Genomic DNA, 13,716 nt, shown 5'->3' on the forward strand with positions numbered 1-13,716 from the left:
ACTGTTTGATTTAACCAAATGGAGCCAGCTTTGTCGTTATATGGCCTTTTCTCAATGTCCCCCTCTAAAAACATGACGTGTCTTCATTCATTCATTCATTTTCTACCGCTTTTTCGCGGGGGGTGCTGGAGCCTATCCCAGCTGTCTTCGGGCGTGAGGCGGGGTACACCCTGGACTGGTCGCCAGCCAATCACAGGGCATATATAGACAAACAACAATTCACACTCACATTCATACCTATGGACAATTTGGAGTCGCCAATTAGCCTAGCATGTTTTTGGAATGTGGGAGGAAACCGGAGTACCCGGAGAAAACCCACGCATGCACGGGGAGAACATGCAAAGTCCACACAGAGATGGCCGAGGGTGGAATTGAACCCTGGTCTCCTAGCTGTGAGGTCTGCGCGTGTCTTGTTTCTTAAAATGTGAACAGAATAAACGTTGCAAGTGTCACTTACAACACATGGAAAATAAATGATTTTGTTTTGTTTTGTTGTTTTTGTCTTTGAAGCCATATACATCAGACTGGAACCACTTGAACGTTTTTATTTGCGGGATAGCAGGAACAATACCACAGTTATCAAATGACTAGCTTTGGCAAGTTAAAAAAAATAATATATGAGCCAAGAGCATTCCAAGCCCCAGGCAGTATCGATGGGAGGTGTTGTGAACAGACATGTATCGGCCTCATTCATTATCAGAAGTCAACAGTAGTTATTTGTCATGATAGATGAAATCTAAATAAGTATGCATGACATAAAGATACGTTGTCAGACATACGCCCGTTCGCTGCATTTCAGTTCCCTTTTCTCAGCTTCATTTGCATCATCTCCAGCCGGATCTGCTTCAGATGCTTCCTCACTGTGGGATGAGCACAAATGGGCTTCTTCCGGTCCGCCACATGAAGGCTGTGGATATAACACCAACAATTATAACAGTCCACCTGGAATTATTTGTTTTCATAAGACAAAGAGAACATATGCAGTGAACATTCACACAGGAGCTGCTGTCGGCTACTCTCTACACTGCTCTGCTGCCATTTTTATGCAATTACCGGTCATTTTTACGACTCTAAATTTTTTTATTGTCGCTCACATGAGTGCGCTGATGTCACAGGGGCCGCTGCTGTCTTGCATGTACCATCTTCTGACCATCATGAGTTTTATTCTGGGGACGGATTGTCTGGTTTTCACACAGCATTTAAGGATGCCACCTGCAGTTGGAGCACAAATTGAGTCAGATACCAATAAATATTATTCAGTGACAACACAACTGAAGACAAAATTGAGTTTCAAAATGAAACCTAAACCTAATACCTGGTTGGGCCACCCGTAGCAGCAACAACTGTAATCAAGCATTTGTGATAACATGCAATGAGTCTGTTACAGTGCTGTGGAGGAATTTTTGGCCCACTCATCTTTGCAGAATTGTTGTCATTCAGCCACATTATAGGGTCTCCTTAAGGTTGTTTTTTTGGTACACAACCGAATGCATGGTTCCATTCATCACAGCAAGTCTTCCGGAGCCCCGTTTCACGAAGCAGGTTCAACCAACTCTGAGTCTAACCCTGAACTCTGAGTTGATCTACTCTGAGACAGGAAACTCTGAGTTACGGGTTTCAGAACAGGTGATTTCATTTGGTTCAATCAACACAGAGTTTGTTCACTCTGAGTTAAGCGCGTGCACCACAACTTTAAAAAGCCCTCATCAATGGAGCCCCCGTTCCCTCGATTCACCATGGGTGACCATGTAGTTGGTCTACATTTCTCATCCAATGTTTTTACACTTAAGACACCACATAAAAAGTAACTGGTTTTCAGGCAATTTTCACTTGTTTCACGCACATTTTCAATTGAAATAAGTAGAAATAACAAACTTGCTCCACTGACAGATTTTTCAAATTATTTTTTTAAGTGAAATGTGATTGAAACACGTGAACATTGTCTAAAAACAATTTACTTTTAGGTGTGATTTGAAATTAGACATTTTGACGAGAAATAAGACAAATATTGTTGGTATGATTTTGAGTTTTTGCAGTTTGATGCAGTCTGACATTCAATCTACCTGCACATTGATGCTGTGAATGGATTTTCTGTTCACATAGTCTCCTTCATTTTCTGAAGGAGCAACGATGGGAATGTGCGTCCCATCGATGCACCCTATCACACCAGGGAATCCTAAAAGAAATGAAAATGACAAATCCCAGTGTGAGGTTGCAGCACCATGTCATTAACTGAATATGATTTATAATCATACATTTTAACTGATTTCTACATTCACCTGCAATTCTGTGGAATTCCTCCTTGATGACCCCCACGGGTTTATGTCCCGGGAACACAACGAAGGAGTTGATTTGTCTATTTAGTGCTAGGGACACTTTTCTCACTTTTGTCCTATATTATATAAAAAACTTCCGTTGGCAAAAAACCGAAGAGCAACACACAGAATCTGGGTGGATGACAGTGGGCGTCCACGGTTGGTGATGTTTTGAATGTCCTGACGGATGAGATTATGGATGTAAGTGATGGATGGTGAAGTGAAGCGGTACCGTTCGAAAAGAAAATTATCTGGAAATGATAGCGTGTCCAATCTCGGCCTGTGGATAACTTCCCTACGAATACGGAGCTCTCTTCTGAGTAGTAGTGCCTCTTCGTCTGCAGGGTCTTCTACAAACGGACATGCCATGGTTCAAAAAACAATGCGACACACAGCACACCTTGAAGAAAAACGACCAAACTGGCTTTAAACACGCGCGACAATGAATGAATCACACCGTGTGTAGCGTAAGAGGGCGGAGACAGAAAGAAACTCGAGATTCATTGAAGAAAACCCGGTCCTGACCAGGTTATGTTCACAGAGTCTGTTGCCATAGTAACTGACACCGAGGTTAATTTACCTCTCTCTGTGAAACAGGCTGGAGTTACTCCTCTGTCTCTGGTTTGACTTACCTCCCTTTGTGAAATGGAAAACTCAGAGTTTCCCTCATTTCAGGGTTAACATACTCAGAGTTTTCACTAAACCTGCTTTGTGAAACGGGGCCCAGGTCCTGACCTGAAGCAGCAAAACATCTACAGACCATCACACTACCACCACCATATTTTACTGTTGGTTTGATGTTCTTTTTCTGGGATGCAGCGTTGCTTTTATGCCAAATGTAATGGGACACACACCATCCAAAATTTCAACTTTTGTCTTGTCAGACCATAGAGTATTTTCCCAAAGGTCTTGAGGATCATCAAGATGTTTTCTGGCAGAATTGAGACGAGCCTTACTTTTACTTTTTTTTTTGTTCAGCAGTGGTTTTCATCTTGGAACTCTGCCATTCCGACAGTTTTGTCTGGTGTCTTTCTTATGGTGGAGTCATGAACACTGACCTTAACTGAGGCAAGTAGGGCCTGCAGTTCTTTGGATGTGGTTGTGGGGTCTTTTGTGACCCCTTGGATGAGTTATCGCTGCCCTGCTGGAGTCATTTTAGTGGGCAGGCCCCTCCAGGGAAGGTTCACCATTGTTTCATGTTTTCCCCATTTGAGGATAATCGCTCTCACTGTGGTTTGCTGGAGTCCCAAAGCTTTAGAAATGGCTTTATAAGCTGGACTGAATTCATTTCAGTTATGTTTTTGTCCCTTGATAATAAAAAGTTTCATTTAAAAATGGCACTTTGCCTTAAGTTGTGTTCTCAGTGACTAATATCTGATGATCAGAAACATCAAAGTGTGACAAACATGCAAAAAGAAGAACATTTTTTCACACCACTGTATATATATTAGTGTTTCTCAAATAGTGTGGCTGCGGCAACCCAAATTACAGAAAGTTTTCTACCCAAACGTCTTCAATATCTTTTACATTTTACATTTTGCAACAACTACACGGCCGCCAAGAGAGCTAGCTGTGTGTTGGACGGACGGGACGTTAAGTTCACATTCAACGCCCGACAACTCCTGCTAAAGCTCAGCCAAGTCGCCCATAAACATGACACAGATGCAAGGTCATTACACAGTTTTGTTTGGTGAAAAGACCGATGACCCACTGAAAACGGCTCTGTGACCCACCAGTTGAGAATCACTAGATGCTAGTCATAATTTACCTTCAGTCGAGTGGAAAGCCAAAGTGGTCACAAGGTCACCACAGCCACTTTCAGGTCCATGATCGTATAGATGAAGTAAGTTGAAGAAACGTGCTTGTGTGCTCTTTACTCATACTTATATGTGCAGGCAGGCACACTGGTGATGAGCACACACCTTCGTACCCGCCCATTGATGAACCAGTCTCCATTCAAACAGGCCGCGACATGTTTTTAATGTGGAGTATATCCAAACCATTTGCAGGAATCACAATAATTTCCTTGAAATTGTTCAAATAATGGGATGAACACACGTTTCCTTATGACAGTGGTATATTCTGTATTGTTTTATTTGTTTGTCACTATACAATCACATTTTGACAACTTGGTGGTCCAACTTCCTTATCATATGGTGTCTTGTTTATTTACATTGCTACCTGAAACCTGAGGCGCATTGAAATGTAATCAGCACATGATTGGTTCCCCATCAATGGGAATGAAAAAAAATGCCCATAATAATAATCTAATAAAATACCTAAATAGCACAAATGGGGGGGGGGGGTATTTGCAAAAATGTAGCCCATTATTGAAAGATGTATACCTTATTACAAGTGAATGTGATGTATGTGAGGTTCAAAGGCATTTAGTGGATTAGAGATAGAGGTCTTGAACTGAGAAACGCAGCGTTAGTACTCAGTCTGTCCCCTGGTGGCCACATGCAGCAGGCGCATCAGCAGCTCTGCAGGTGAACTCCCTGCAGAGGTTTGAGCTTCAGCCTCAGCCTCAGCCTCCCCCAGGCAGGAGGAATCTACTGAACAGCCCTCTGCAAAATAAATGACACAAACTGTGAAAATCTTGCTTCCCACTCACAATACGCATTTGTATTTATTTGACAAAAATGTTACCAGAGGTACAGCAGAGGCTCGAAGGGGCGCAGTGACCCCCCTCGGCGCCACAGGGCCGTCCCCCTGTCTGACAGGGGGTGAGCAGGTAGTTCTCCTCCACACAGTGAGATGTTTCCGGGGAGCCCAGCAGGCAACCAAAGCCCTCCACACAGCAGATGTTGGGACCAAAGCAGCGCCCCCTGTCCCTGGGACCACATGACATGCACTGGAAGGGACAATATGGGCACAATAAAGCCTCAAGCCATCCATCTGATCCAGGCTCTATTATGTATTTGCATTATATTAATGCTTGACATGAAGACACTTCTTTACGACTTTTAGGATTTTTTCTATTGTAATATCTCACTTTTCCACATCCCATTATCATAAAACCAGTTATCCAGTACAAAATAATATATATTCATGTCATGACTTGTATGTTATATACAGTAGTGTAATGCATACACTGTATAGTACATATTTTATCATGCCATAATCATACACTGTTGCTTATTGATTACCACAACCCCCCCCCCCCACATGATAAACAATTTTGCATGTGACAAATACACATTTGAGTCATAGTTTACAAGTATATATTTCACTATTTAATCAACTAATGGACAGATGAATGAGTATATCAATATAGTAATAACTGAACTTTTTATATCGAAAATTTATTGTATTTAATAGACGCGGATTTTTTAAAATATGTGTATATATTATATATAGTATTTGTATGAAGTGTTCACAATTGACATTTAAAAAAAAATCTCCAAAAAAAGAAATGTTTTCATTTTTAGTTTGTTCAATCATAATACGTACTTAATAATGGAATGATCAGAAAAGTTTTGCTATATTTTTAAGTACTTGAAATTTGGAATTAAATTTTAAAAACTAAGTAAAAAACCATGTAGCCCACCTGTCTGAGTCCAGTCTCGGCCAAGGCTCTCTTGCCCCCCCTAGGACAGTTCTGGATGTAGCAGGCGGAGGAGAGGGCGGTGCTGAGGGCGAGCAGTCCCAGGACGCAGATAGGGAGTACGGAGTGAGCCATCGTTGTTTGCCGATGATAGCGGTGCGGGTTGCTGACGCGTTGGGTTGAGGTGTTCGCTCCACCTGGCGGATGGCTGTTGTCGCTACGGAGCCTGTTTTTATAAGCAGATGAGTGACACTTGTGACGTCATGGCGAGAGGTCGAGGCGGATGTGTTGGTGCATCACTTATCCACACACAAATGCTTTTGTCTGTATTCAACAGTGCACCAACAATCAAGCTGGTGGCAAAAGGACAACCTGTATACTTACTTAGTCTGATGCTCATTAAGACTCCAGCATGGTTGTGAAGGCCAATCATCATATCAACTATTTCTAATACTAAACAAAAAAGAATTAGCATTTTAAATCTGCATCAGGTTGTTACTGTGCTTAGCATTCTGCCTTACCTATTAAGTATTGTCTTGCTGATTAGCAATTAAACAATAACTGCAAAACTGACCTGTATGTAATGTGACTGGCTGCATTCAAGCCACAAATGCAATTCATTATTGCACCAGTGGACGAATTGATTTATTCTCAACCTGTGGTACAAGTACCAGGGGTAGTGGTACTGGGGAACACCAGGTTAAAAAGTATATTACAATATATGAGAGACAATCCAATCTCCTATTGATTCACTGTACTGTGAAATACCTGGTTTTAATGATTATAACTTTCAGCTAATAAAAACTCAAAATTGAGTATCTCATAAAAATGTGGAAAAATCTAAACTGGAACTTCTGAAAAAAAAAAGTTCTAAATAGTTTAAGAAGAATTGAAAATGTATATTTTTAAATCCATTACAGTATTGCCTAAAAAATCAGAATAAACACAAAAACTAAAAAAAAATAAAAAAAAACAGTAAAAAGTTGAAAAATTAAAGACAAAAATCACAATATGAGAAACAAACTAAACAAAATATTAAGTTGCAATTTGGGAAAAAAATTGGTTGGGAAGAAATTATAATATTAACATAATAAACTCAAAATATTATGAGGATAAAATAAAAAGTATACAACAATTTTAATACAAGAAAGTGTAAAATAAGGGTAAAAAGTTCTATCTAATAATACGCTTTGTCACCGATTACAGGCTATTTTTTTTCTCTTTAAATATAATATAAAAAACATCTCAGCGTATCCACATAAATGTTTTTACGTGGCCCCCCGCATACTTTACACTCGATGGAAAAAGTTTAGACACCCCTGCCCTAGGCAAAAATACAATCACACATGGGAAAAAAAATGAATAGAACAACAAATATGAGGGGGAAAAAAGGGTACCAATGTTCCAAGAATAAAGATTAAACAGACTAATGCTATTCATAATATTCAGAGAAAAACAGGCATAAAGTAAAACATTTTAAGAAGTTATAATATGAGGAAAAAACAAAAAAATATAAAGTTGCAATTAGTTCTGGGAAAAAGTAATATTACAATCAAGTCAAAATAATAATATGAAATATTTGTAAAAAATCAGCAAAAAAGGATAAAAACTTTCGACTATACTAATTTGTAACAGGTAACACTGGGCAGAGATGCAGGCTGTTAAAAACATCTCAGCATATCAGCATGGGTTGGTTTAAAAAAAAAAAAAAGAAGTAAAAGTGGCCCCCGCATCCTTTGATTTTTTACTATGCAGCCCCGGGCCGTAAAAACTTGGACTCCCCTGCTGTGGAGCAAAACTCGGCTTGTATCAGTGGGTATTTTGCATGCAGCTCTTACTGAGCGGATACAGGATCATGACCTTGATTTACACTTGTTGTCACGGAAACCGCCATTAAAAAAAGGTGGTCTTTTCAAGACTCTGGGTGACTCTGTCGTATAAACATAAATACGGGCCGTACACTAATGTTATTTTATTTCCGCATTTATTGTGCTGAAAGTGTCCGAAAGAGAGGTTGTAGCGTTACATGAAAGATCGAGGAGGCTTTCCTCCTTTTCATGCGGCATGCACACTGTGCTCAGCCTTCTCTTTGTGCATCCACAAACCATCGGACCAAGGCTGCAAGCCCCTCACTGAAAAGAAATGGCGACAGGGGGAAGAGAGAATTATTTATTTTTTATTCCAAACTGTTTACGGCAATACGTTGAGGGATTTGTGACGACGTTATGCGCATATACGAATGAAGACTCTTTGCGTACCTTTACCTTGAGAACTACTTGTTTCTTTGCGCTGTCTCCGGGCAGGCTAGTGATGCACACGTATGATGTCACTGCGAGACGTAGGCCGTTGGCAGGTAGGACATAGAATGAAAGCGACAGAGTTCAATAGTGGTGAGTCTCTTTGTAGGCAGGTGCGGCACAACAAATGACCGCAGAGCAGGCGATACACAGGCGATGAAGGCATGGAGTAAAGAGAGAGCATTGAGGAGCAAGAGGAGCACGTCCTGTCATCCCCTGTGGAGGACATTTATTTGGGGCACAGTTAGAAAAACATGCGTTAATATAGACAAGTTTCTTTTGAAGTTTGTGTAACCTGGCATAGTGAGAGCAGCAGTGTGAGGTGACTCGGAGACAGGAGGGGCCTGCCCCGGCAAAGACAAGTTTGAGGTAAAAGAGGGTCGCCCCCTTAGGACTGAGGAAAGGGCGTCATCCAGGCTGGCTGACAGACGTTGTTCATGTGAGCTTCTGCTTCTTTGCCCTTTGGAAGAGACACGACAGGGAATAAAAGTTATAAACGGAAGAATGTTGCCAATAAAGTAGAATTTATGAGTATTTATGAGTATACAGTACACTGTAGAAAGTATTTACACTCACTCAAAGTGTCGCTTCTTTGTATTTTCGTTTGATGTAGTTGCTCAGCTGTTGATGGTTCTGATCCACACAGTTCTTTTAGCTTTCGCTTCTTCCCTCCATCAATATTTCCACAATCTGATGACTGTCCAGATTCCGCGTCCTCCCTTTGTTTGTTTGGTACTACCACAGAGCGTTCATCAGGACGTGGGCCTATTAGCCTGGATGCTTGTGGCTTCTCGGCCTCTCCCCGTCTCCCTAAAGTCCCATCCCTCCTTGCATTTCCATTTCGCAGGAGGAAACTGTCGATGCGGCTTTTCAGCTGGGGATTGGGCAGAGGCTGAGAGGCAGCGGTGAACGGCACGCCGGTGTATGGGTCGCTTGCGGGTCGCCCCCAGGAGGCCTCCCTCTTCTGGTGCTCCTCCAGGGTGGTCCTGTCCACGGACACGCCGCTCGGGAGAAGCATGGGCAGTGTCATCACTTCCTGGGTTATGGGGTCAAGAAATTCCTCTGGGGTTGACAGAGTGCTAGAATCAGACACAAAAATACAGCTGATATTTGTCAAAATATAGGTATTGTCCCATATATATTTTAGATTATACAAAAAAATAGACATATCTTACCAATTCATATACATTACCACATAAAGGTGTGTACACCCCTCATATTTCTGCAAATATTGTATTATACACTGGAAGCTTGCTTAGCATCTGCCCTGGTTAGCATGTTTTTTGGTTAACGTAAAAAATTTAGCAAAATTTTGTATCTGCTTGTGTAAATTTTCTGGTTAGCATACAATATGATTCACGCGTCTTGAAAGTCAAACTGTGTCCTTTGTGTATTTTCATTACAAATGTACTTGTAAGCTTCCTCACAATCAACTACAACGGTTACGACGTTATCAGCGATTTTATAGTTTTACATGCAGGATAATAAATCCAAAACAGTAAATGTAGAAAGTCACATAAGTTGTACACAGACACAATAAACACGATAACGTATTTACAGAAATGTGAGGGATGTACCCACATTAAATAGTCAATTTCAGCAGGTACTTTTAGCAATAGAAAGCTAAAACACAGATAATGCTATAATTTCCCCGTCTGATCAGGAATGTATCTTCTTGATCAGTCTTAAACATCTATTATCTAACATCAATGCTATATAGTGGGGATATTAACTTTAATAATGTTTTGGAATGCATTAGAAAGTGGAATGGAAAATGTAGCCATCTGACAATATGGTCATTTATTAAACTGCTGCATGCTTGACCACATGAGCTAGTTATGCTTGTAAAAATAATTACAAAAACCACCCCGTTATGAGTGATTATGGAATTAAGATAATCCCTGCATTATTATACTGAATAAAGTAGCATACAGTCAAACCGTTTACCTTGAAGGTGTGTCTTGCTGGGGCGGTTCAGTGTGACTGACAGAAGCAACAGGTCGAGGTGGCGGCCTTCGACTGGCCCTGTGGACACAATTAATCTTCTCCACTTCCTCTGGAGGGCAGCAACGAGCCGGTTGCCCCCACACCACCAAAGCCTTGAGACCAAGAGCGGATGCAGCCCCGCCAAAAGGCAATGTCACGCGAAGCTGTGAGACAGAGCTCAAAGAAAGGTGACCTCGACTCCATAGATCCTCTCTGCGGCAGTTGTCTGGTTGAAGAGGAGGAGGAAGGGAGAGGAAGGGAGGCCGAGGACGAAATGCAGAATGTGAGAAGCAAACTTTGGTTTCTTCCTTGAGTTGACAACGGCCAACTATCTTAAAGTCATGCTCAGGATTGTTAAACCGAGTGTCTGATTGAGAATGACTTTTGGTGTTTTGTTTGTGGTTCCTTTGTTGAGACTCCTCGTCCCATGCTTGAGCCTGGACACTCCACAGATGGCCGTTGAACTTGCCATCTTGCTTTCCATTTCCCTCCTTCTGCTCCACCTGCACATGTGCCTGAAGCCGGATATTAACCTGGTCTTGTCCCTTGCCTTGGCTAAAATTCTGAGGACGAAGCAAATTGGAATTGGTGCTGATCTCCAGTCTCTTGCTGGTCTGCCCGAGGTCCATGCCCCAAGGCCAAAGCTCCACATCCACCCTGTACAGCTCCACCTGAAAGCCGAACCTTAACGTCACCTGATAACAAGAATGGATTGTTAACGATTGTTGATGACTAAATTGACTCTAAAGCCAAAATAAAATGTAGAGCAGCAGGGTTCTGCAAAAATGTGAATCACGACTGTGGCTTAGAATTAAGATCACAATTCTTTCATACACCTGCAATTTTGAAAAATTCACAAATATTTTTACATTATATTATTATAAGTACAACCACGGCTCACCATGGCAGTACTATTGGCAGTAGTATTCAGGTGCTGAGAAGGAAGAGAAATTAAGTAATGAAATACTACAAGGCACTGTATGACTTGGATGCGCTGGCAAATTCCAATTTGAAGTATACTAAATGAATAAATACAGTATGGGGTGATGTACCCCACTGTTAGTCGTTCAATGGACCAGCAAATACAACATTGCTAGCTCCTTTCTAAGCCAAAGGATTTGAGGATACATAATTTGAAATGATCAACAAACAGCAAGAAGTCACCTGCACAGGTGGACGTAGAAAGTACTCCAGCTTGAAGCCCCGCCTGCGGAGAGCAGGGTCTGCTGATATGAGGTTTGTGACATCATAGCCATCTGCACACAACTGCAATTGGGGACAAATAGTAAAAGTATGTTACTTTAGTAGGGGTGCCATGAGACGAGACAATACTTTGAGAACGAGTTGAGATTTTAACACGTTTTTAAAAAGCAATTAAAAAACAATGACAATATATTTCGAGTCATTTCTACTAAATTACCTTGCATTGCTCCACACGAGACTACACTCTTCTGCACTATGTGTGTACGCTACCGGCCCCGCCTCCACCCCAAAGAGAAGGACTGAAGTGAACTAAAGTGCTCACTTCGTTCACGCTACTGTTGTATGGAACAAATGCGCCCAGGTGCTGAAACCAATGCACAGAGTGAACTCTCTTCCTGCCTGGCGACGAGGAAAATAGACATGCATGCACATAGCCGGAGAAATTGTTGAGTTCATTTTCATTTGTTGTGTGATGAATTAATTATCGCCCCAGGCCTAGTGCCCACAAGATCTTAGGGGATCTTGTAGCACCCCAATATGTTATAGCATTATGTGGAAAAGAAATGTATGTTAAAATGCCCTACAACAAAAAAGTAGCTGAATGCCACGAATACTTGAGTGTTCATTTTTTTTTGAAAATCCTCAAATGCATGAATGTCCGAGGATGGCAAATAAAATTATAAATCCAAGACGAGAAGGTGTGAGAGACCTTGCTAGATCTTGTAGCACCCCAATATGTTATAGCATTATGTGGAAAAGAAATGTATGTTAAAATGCCCTACAACAAAAAAGTAGCTGAATGCCATGAATACTTGAGTGTACAAAAATTATTGAAAATCCTCAAATGCATGAATGTCCAAGGATGGCAAATAAAATTATAAATCCAAGACGAGAAGGTGTGCGAGACCTCAAACACTCAAGAGTATGTAGCAAAAACAGCTATTATGATTACAGGACAAAACAGAGCTACAAGAACATAGCAAGGTCAGTGGTGATTCAGTCTCCCACACAACACTCTGCCCCTCAACGCTTTATTTTCACAGCTTTTGTCCGCCACCTCCAGCTTGTCCTTTTTTTCCCCTTTCCAAGTTTAGCAAGAATCTTTGTGTCCATCTGTCCATGCCAATACTTAAAGTAGATGCGGTGCACGATTTGTTTAACAGGACAAGACAGGAAAACAATTAAGGACATTGTCTATGTGACCAGAGCAGCCAATAGTGTTCTAAATGTTGCGCATGCATAATTAATCAGTAAATAATACAAATACCATGAAGAATAAGCATTCTAATTGTGAATGTAGTACTGCATTCTTCATTGGTCACTAGATGTCAGGAATTGTTCGGTCACACAGGCACTAGACTCATCACAAAGGTGCCCTCGGGAACAAATTTACTGTGACACCGCTCGACCAGGAGTTTTATTCGTGTTTTAAATGGCTTATATAGTCTTGTTTTGTCTACTATATTGGTTAACATCGTAGCTAGTCTAACAAAACGAGCCTAAACACACCAGAAGTTGAAAAGTCTCTTGCTGAGGAAGCCAAAGGTGAAGGTGGACTGTTTACCTTGTTGGAGCTTATTTCTGTGTTAAAGTGAGGTAAGCAGAGATTCACGACCATGTTCTTCAACCTGGAAAAAGAAAGCCATTGAAAAATTCCTCACGGTTGGTAGGTCAAGGAGACATGAAGCATTCCGACGAAGAATACAGGGAGCTGGTAAAAAGAAGACAACTGTGCCTGACGTATATAACATAAACTCTGACTTGATGGCATTGAATCCACGTTGAAATGAGTCACCTTTTTTCACAAATCCTCCACCACTGACGGCAACAAGAAGCCACAAGAACATTCACCTAATTATAATTGCACTAAAGCCACCTTTGTATACACATTATGACTGTGATTGAGCAAAACGACCAATTGAATGGAATGTAAATACAGCTATTGATATAACAACACTTAACACACGTACCTCATATAAACTGAGCGACTACACTTTATATATTGCTAAAGCTTACCCCACGATAAAGCTGACTTTATGTGCTTTGGGGGCGCTGGTCCATTTTAAGCTAGTTTGTAGACGACCGATAGCATAACAATTCAATTCACCCGGTACGAGCTAGCATGAATGTTCTTCTTCTTCTTCTTCTTCTTCTTTTGGATTGATGGCGGGTTGCAACCATGACTTTAAAAAAGGTGCATACCGCCCCCTACTGTACCAGAGTATGTATCAATGGGCAATTTACTTATTTTATATTCAGATGAGTACGAGAGAAATCAAATAATAGTACTACTATTAATAATAGTATTATAATATTCTACATTCATAATAATGGTAATAATTATTTCAACAATCTATATTCTTTTATA

The 13,716-nt window shown here is 41.0% G+C and overlaps 2 protein-coding genes across 6 annotated transcripts; both read right to left on the reverse strand.

Annotated features, from left to right (window-relative positions):
* Positions 1-4,343: 4,343 nt before the first annotated feature.
* avp (arginine vasopressin) lies at positions 4,344-6,491 on the reverse strand. The gene is made up of 3 exons (XM_058071299.2): positions 5,866-6,491; positions 4,965-5,169; positions 4,344-4,882 (listed from the first exon to the last, which is right to left on the reverse strand). Exons 1-3 carry the CDS (start codon positions 5,995-5,997, stop codon positions 4,746-4,748), a joined length of 474 nt encoding a protein of 157 aa, XP_057927282.2. The 5' UTR covers positions 5,998-6,491; the 3' UTR covers positions 4,344-4,745.
* Positions 6,492-6,890: 399 nt separating this feature from the next.
* ubox5 (U-box domain containing 5) lies at positions 6,891-13,521 on the reverse strand. 5 transcript variants are annotated; one of them, XM_058071293.2, is made up of 8 exons: positions 13,456-13,521; positions 12,913-12,976; positions 11,310-11,411; positions 10,107-10,816; positions 8,736-9,238; positions 8,455-8,619; positions 8,121-8,375; positions 6,891-7,994 (listed from the first exon to the last, which is right to left on the reverse strand). In XM_058071293.2, the coding sequence occupies exons 1-7, from the start codon at positions 13,470-13,472 to the stop codon at positions 8,167-8,169; spliced, it is 1,770 nt and encodes a 589-aa protein (XP_057927276.2). In that variant the 5' UTR covers positions 13,473-13,521; the 3' UTR covers positions 6,891-7,994; positions 8,121-8,166. The 5 variants fall into 5 exon arrangements, with proteins under 5 accessions (XP_057927276.2, XP_078645734.1, XP_057927274.2 ...); XM_078789608.1 differs by having other exon boundaries at positions 6,893-7,994; positions 8,127-8,375; positions 10,107-10,840; positions 13,456-13,519; XM_058071291.2 differs by having other exon boundaries at positions 6,893-7,994; positions 10,107-10,840; positions 13,456-13,519.
* Between the last annotated feature and the right edge of the window lie 195 nt (positions 13,522-13,716).

This window comes from Doryrhamphus excisus, linkage group LG3 (assembly GCF_037039965.1).
Source record: "Doryrhamphus excisus strain RoL-2023G ecotype Guam linkage group LG3, RoL_Dexc_Guam_v1.1, whole genome shotgun sequence".
NCBI classification, from domain to species: domain Eukaryota; kingdom Metazoa; phylum Chordata; class Actinopteri; order Syngnathiformes; family Syngnathidae; genus Doryrhamphus; species Doryrhamphus excisus.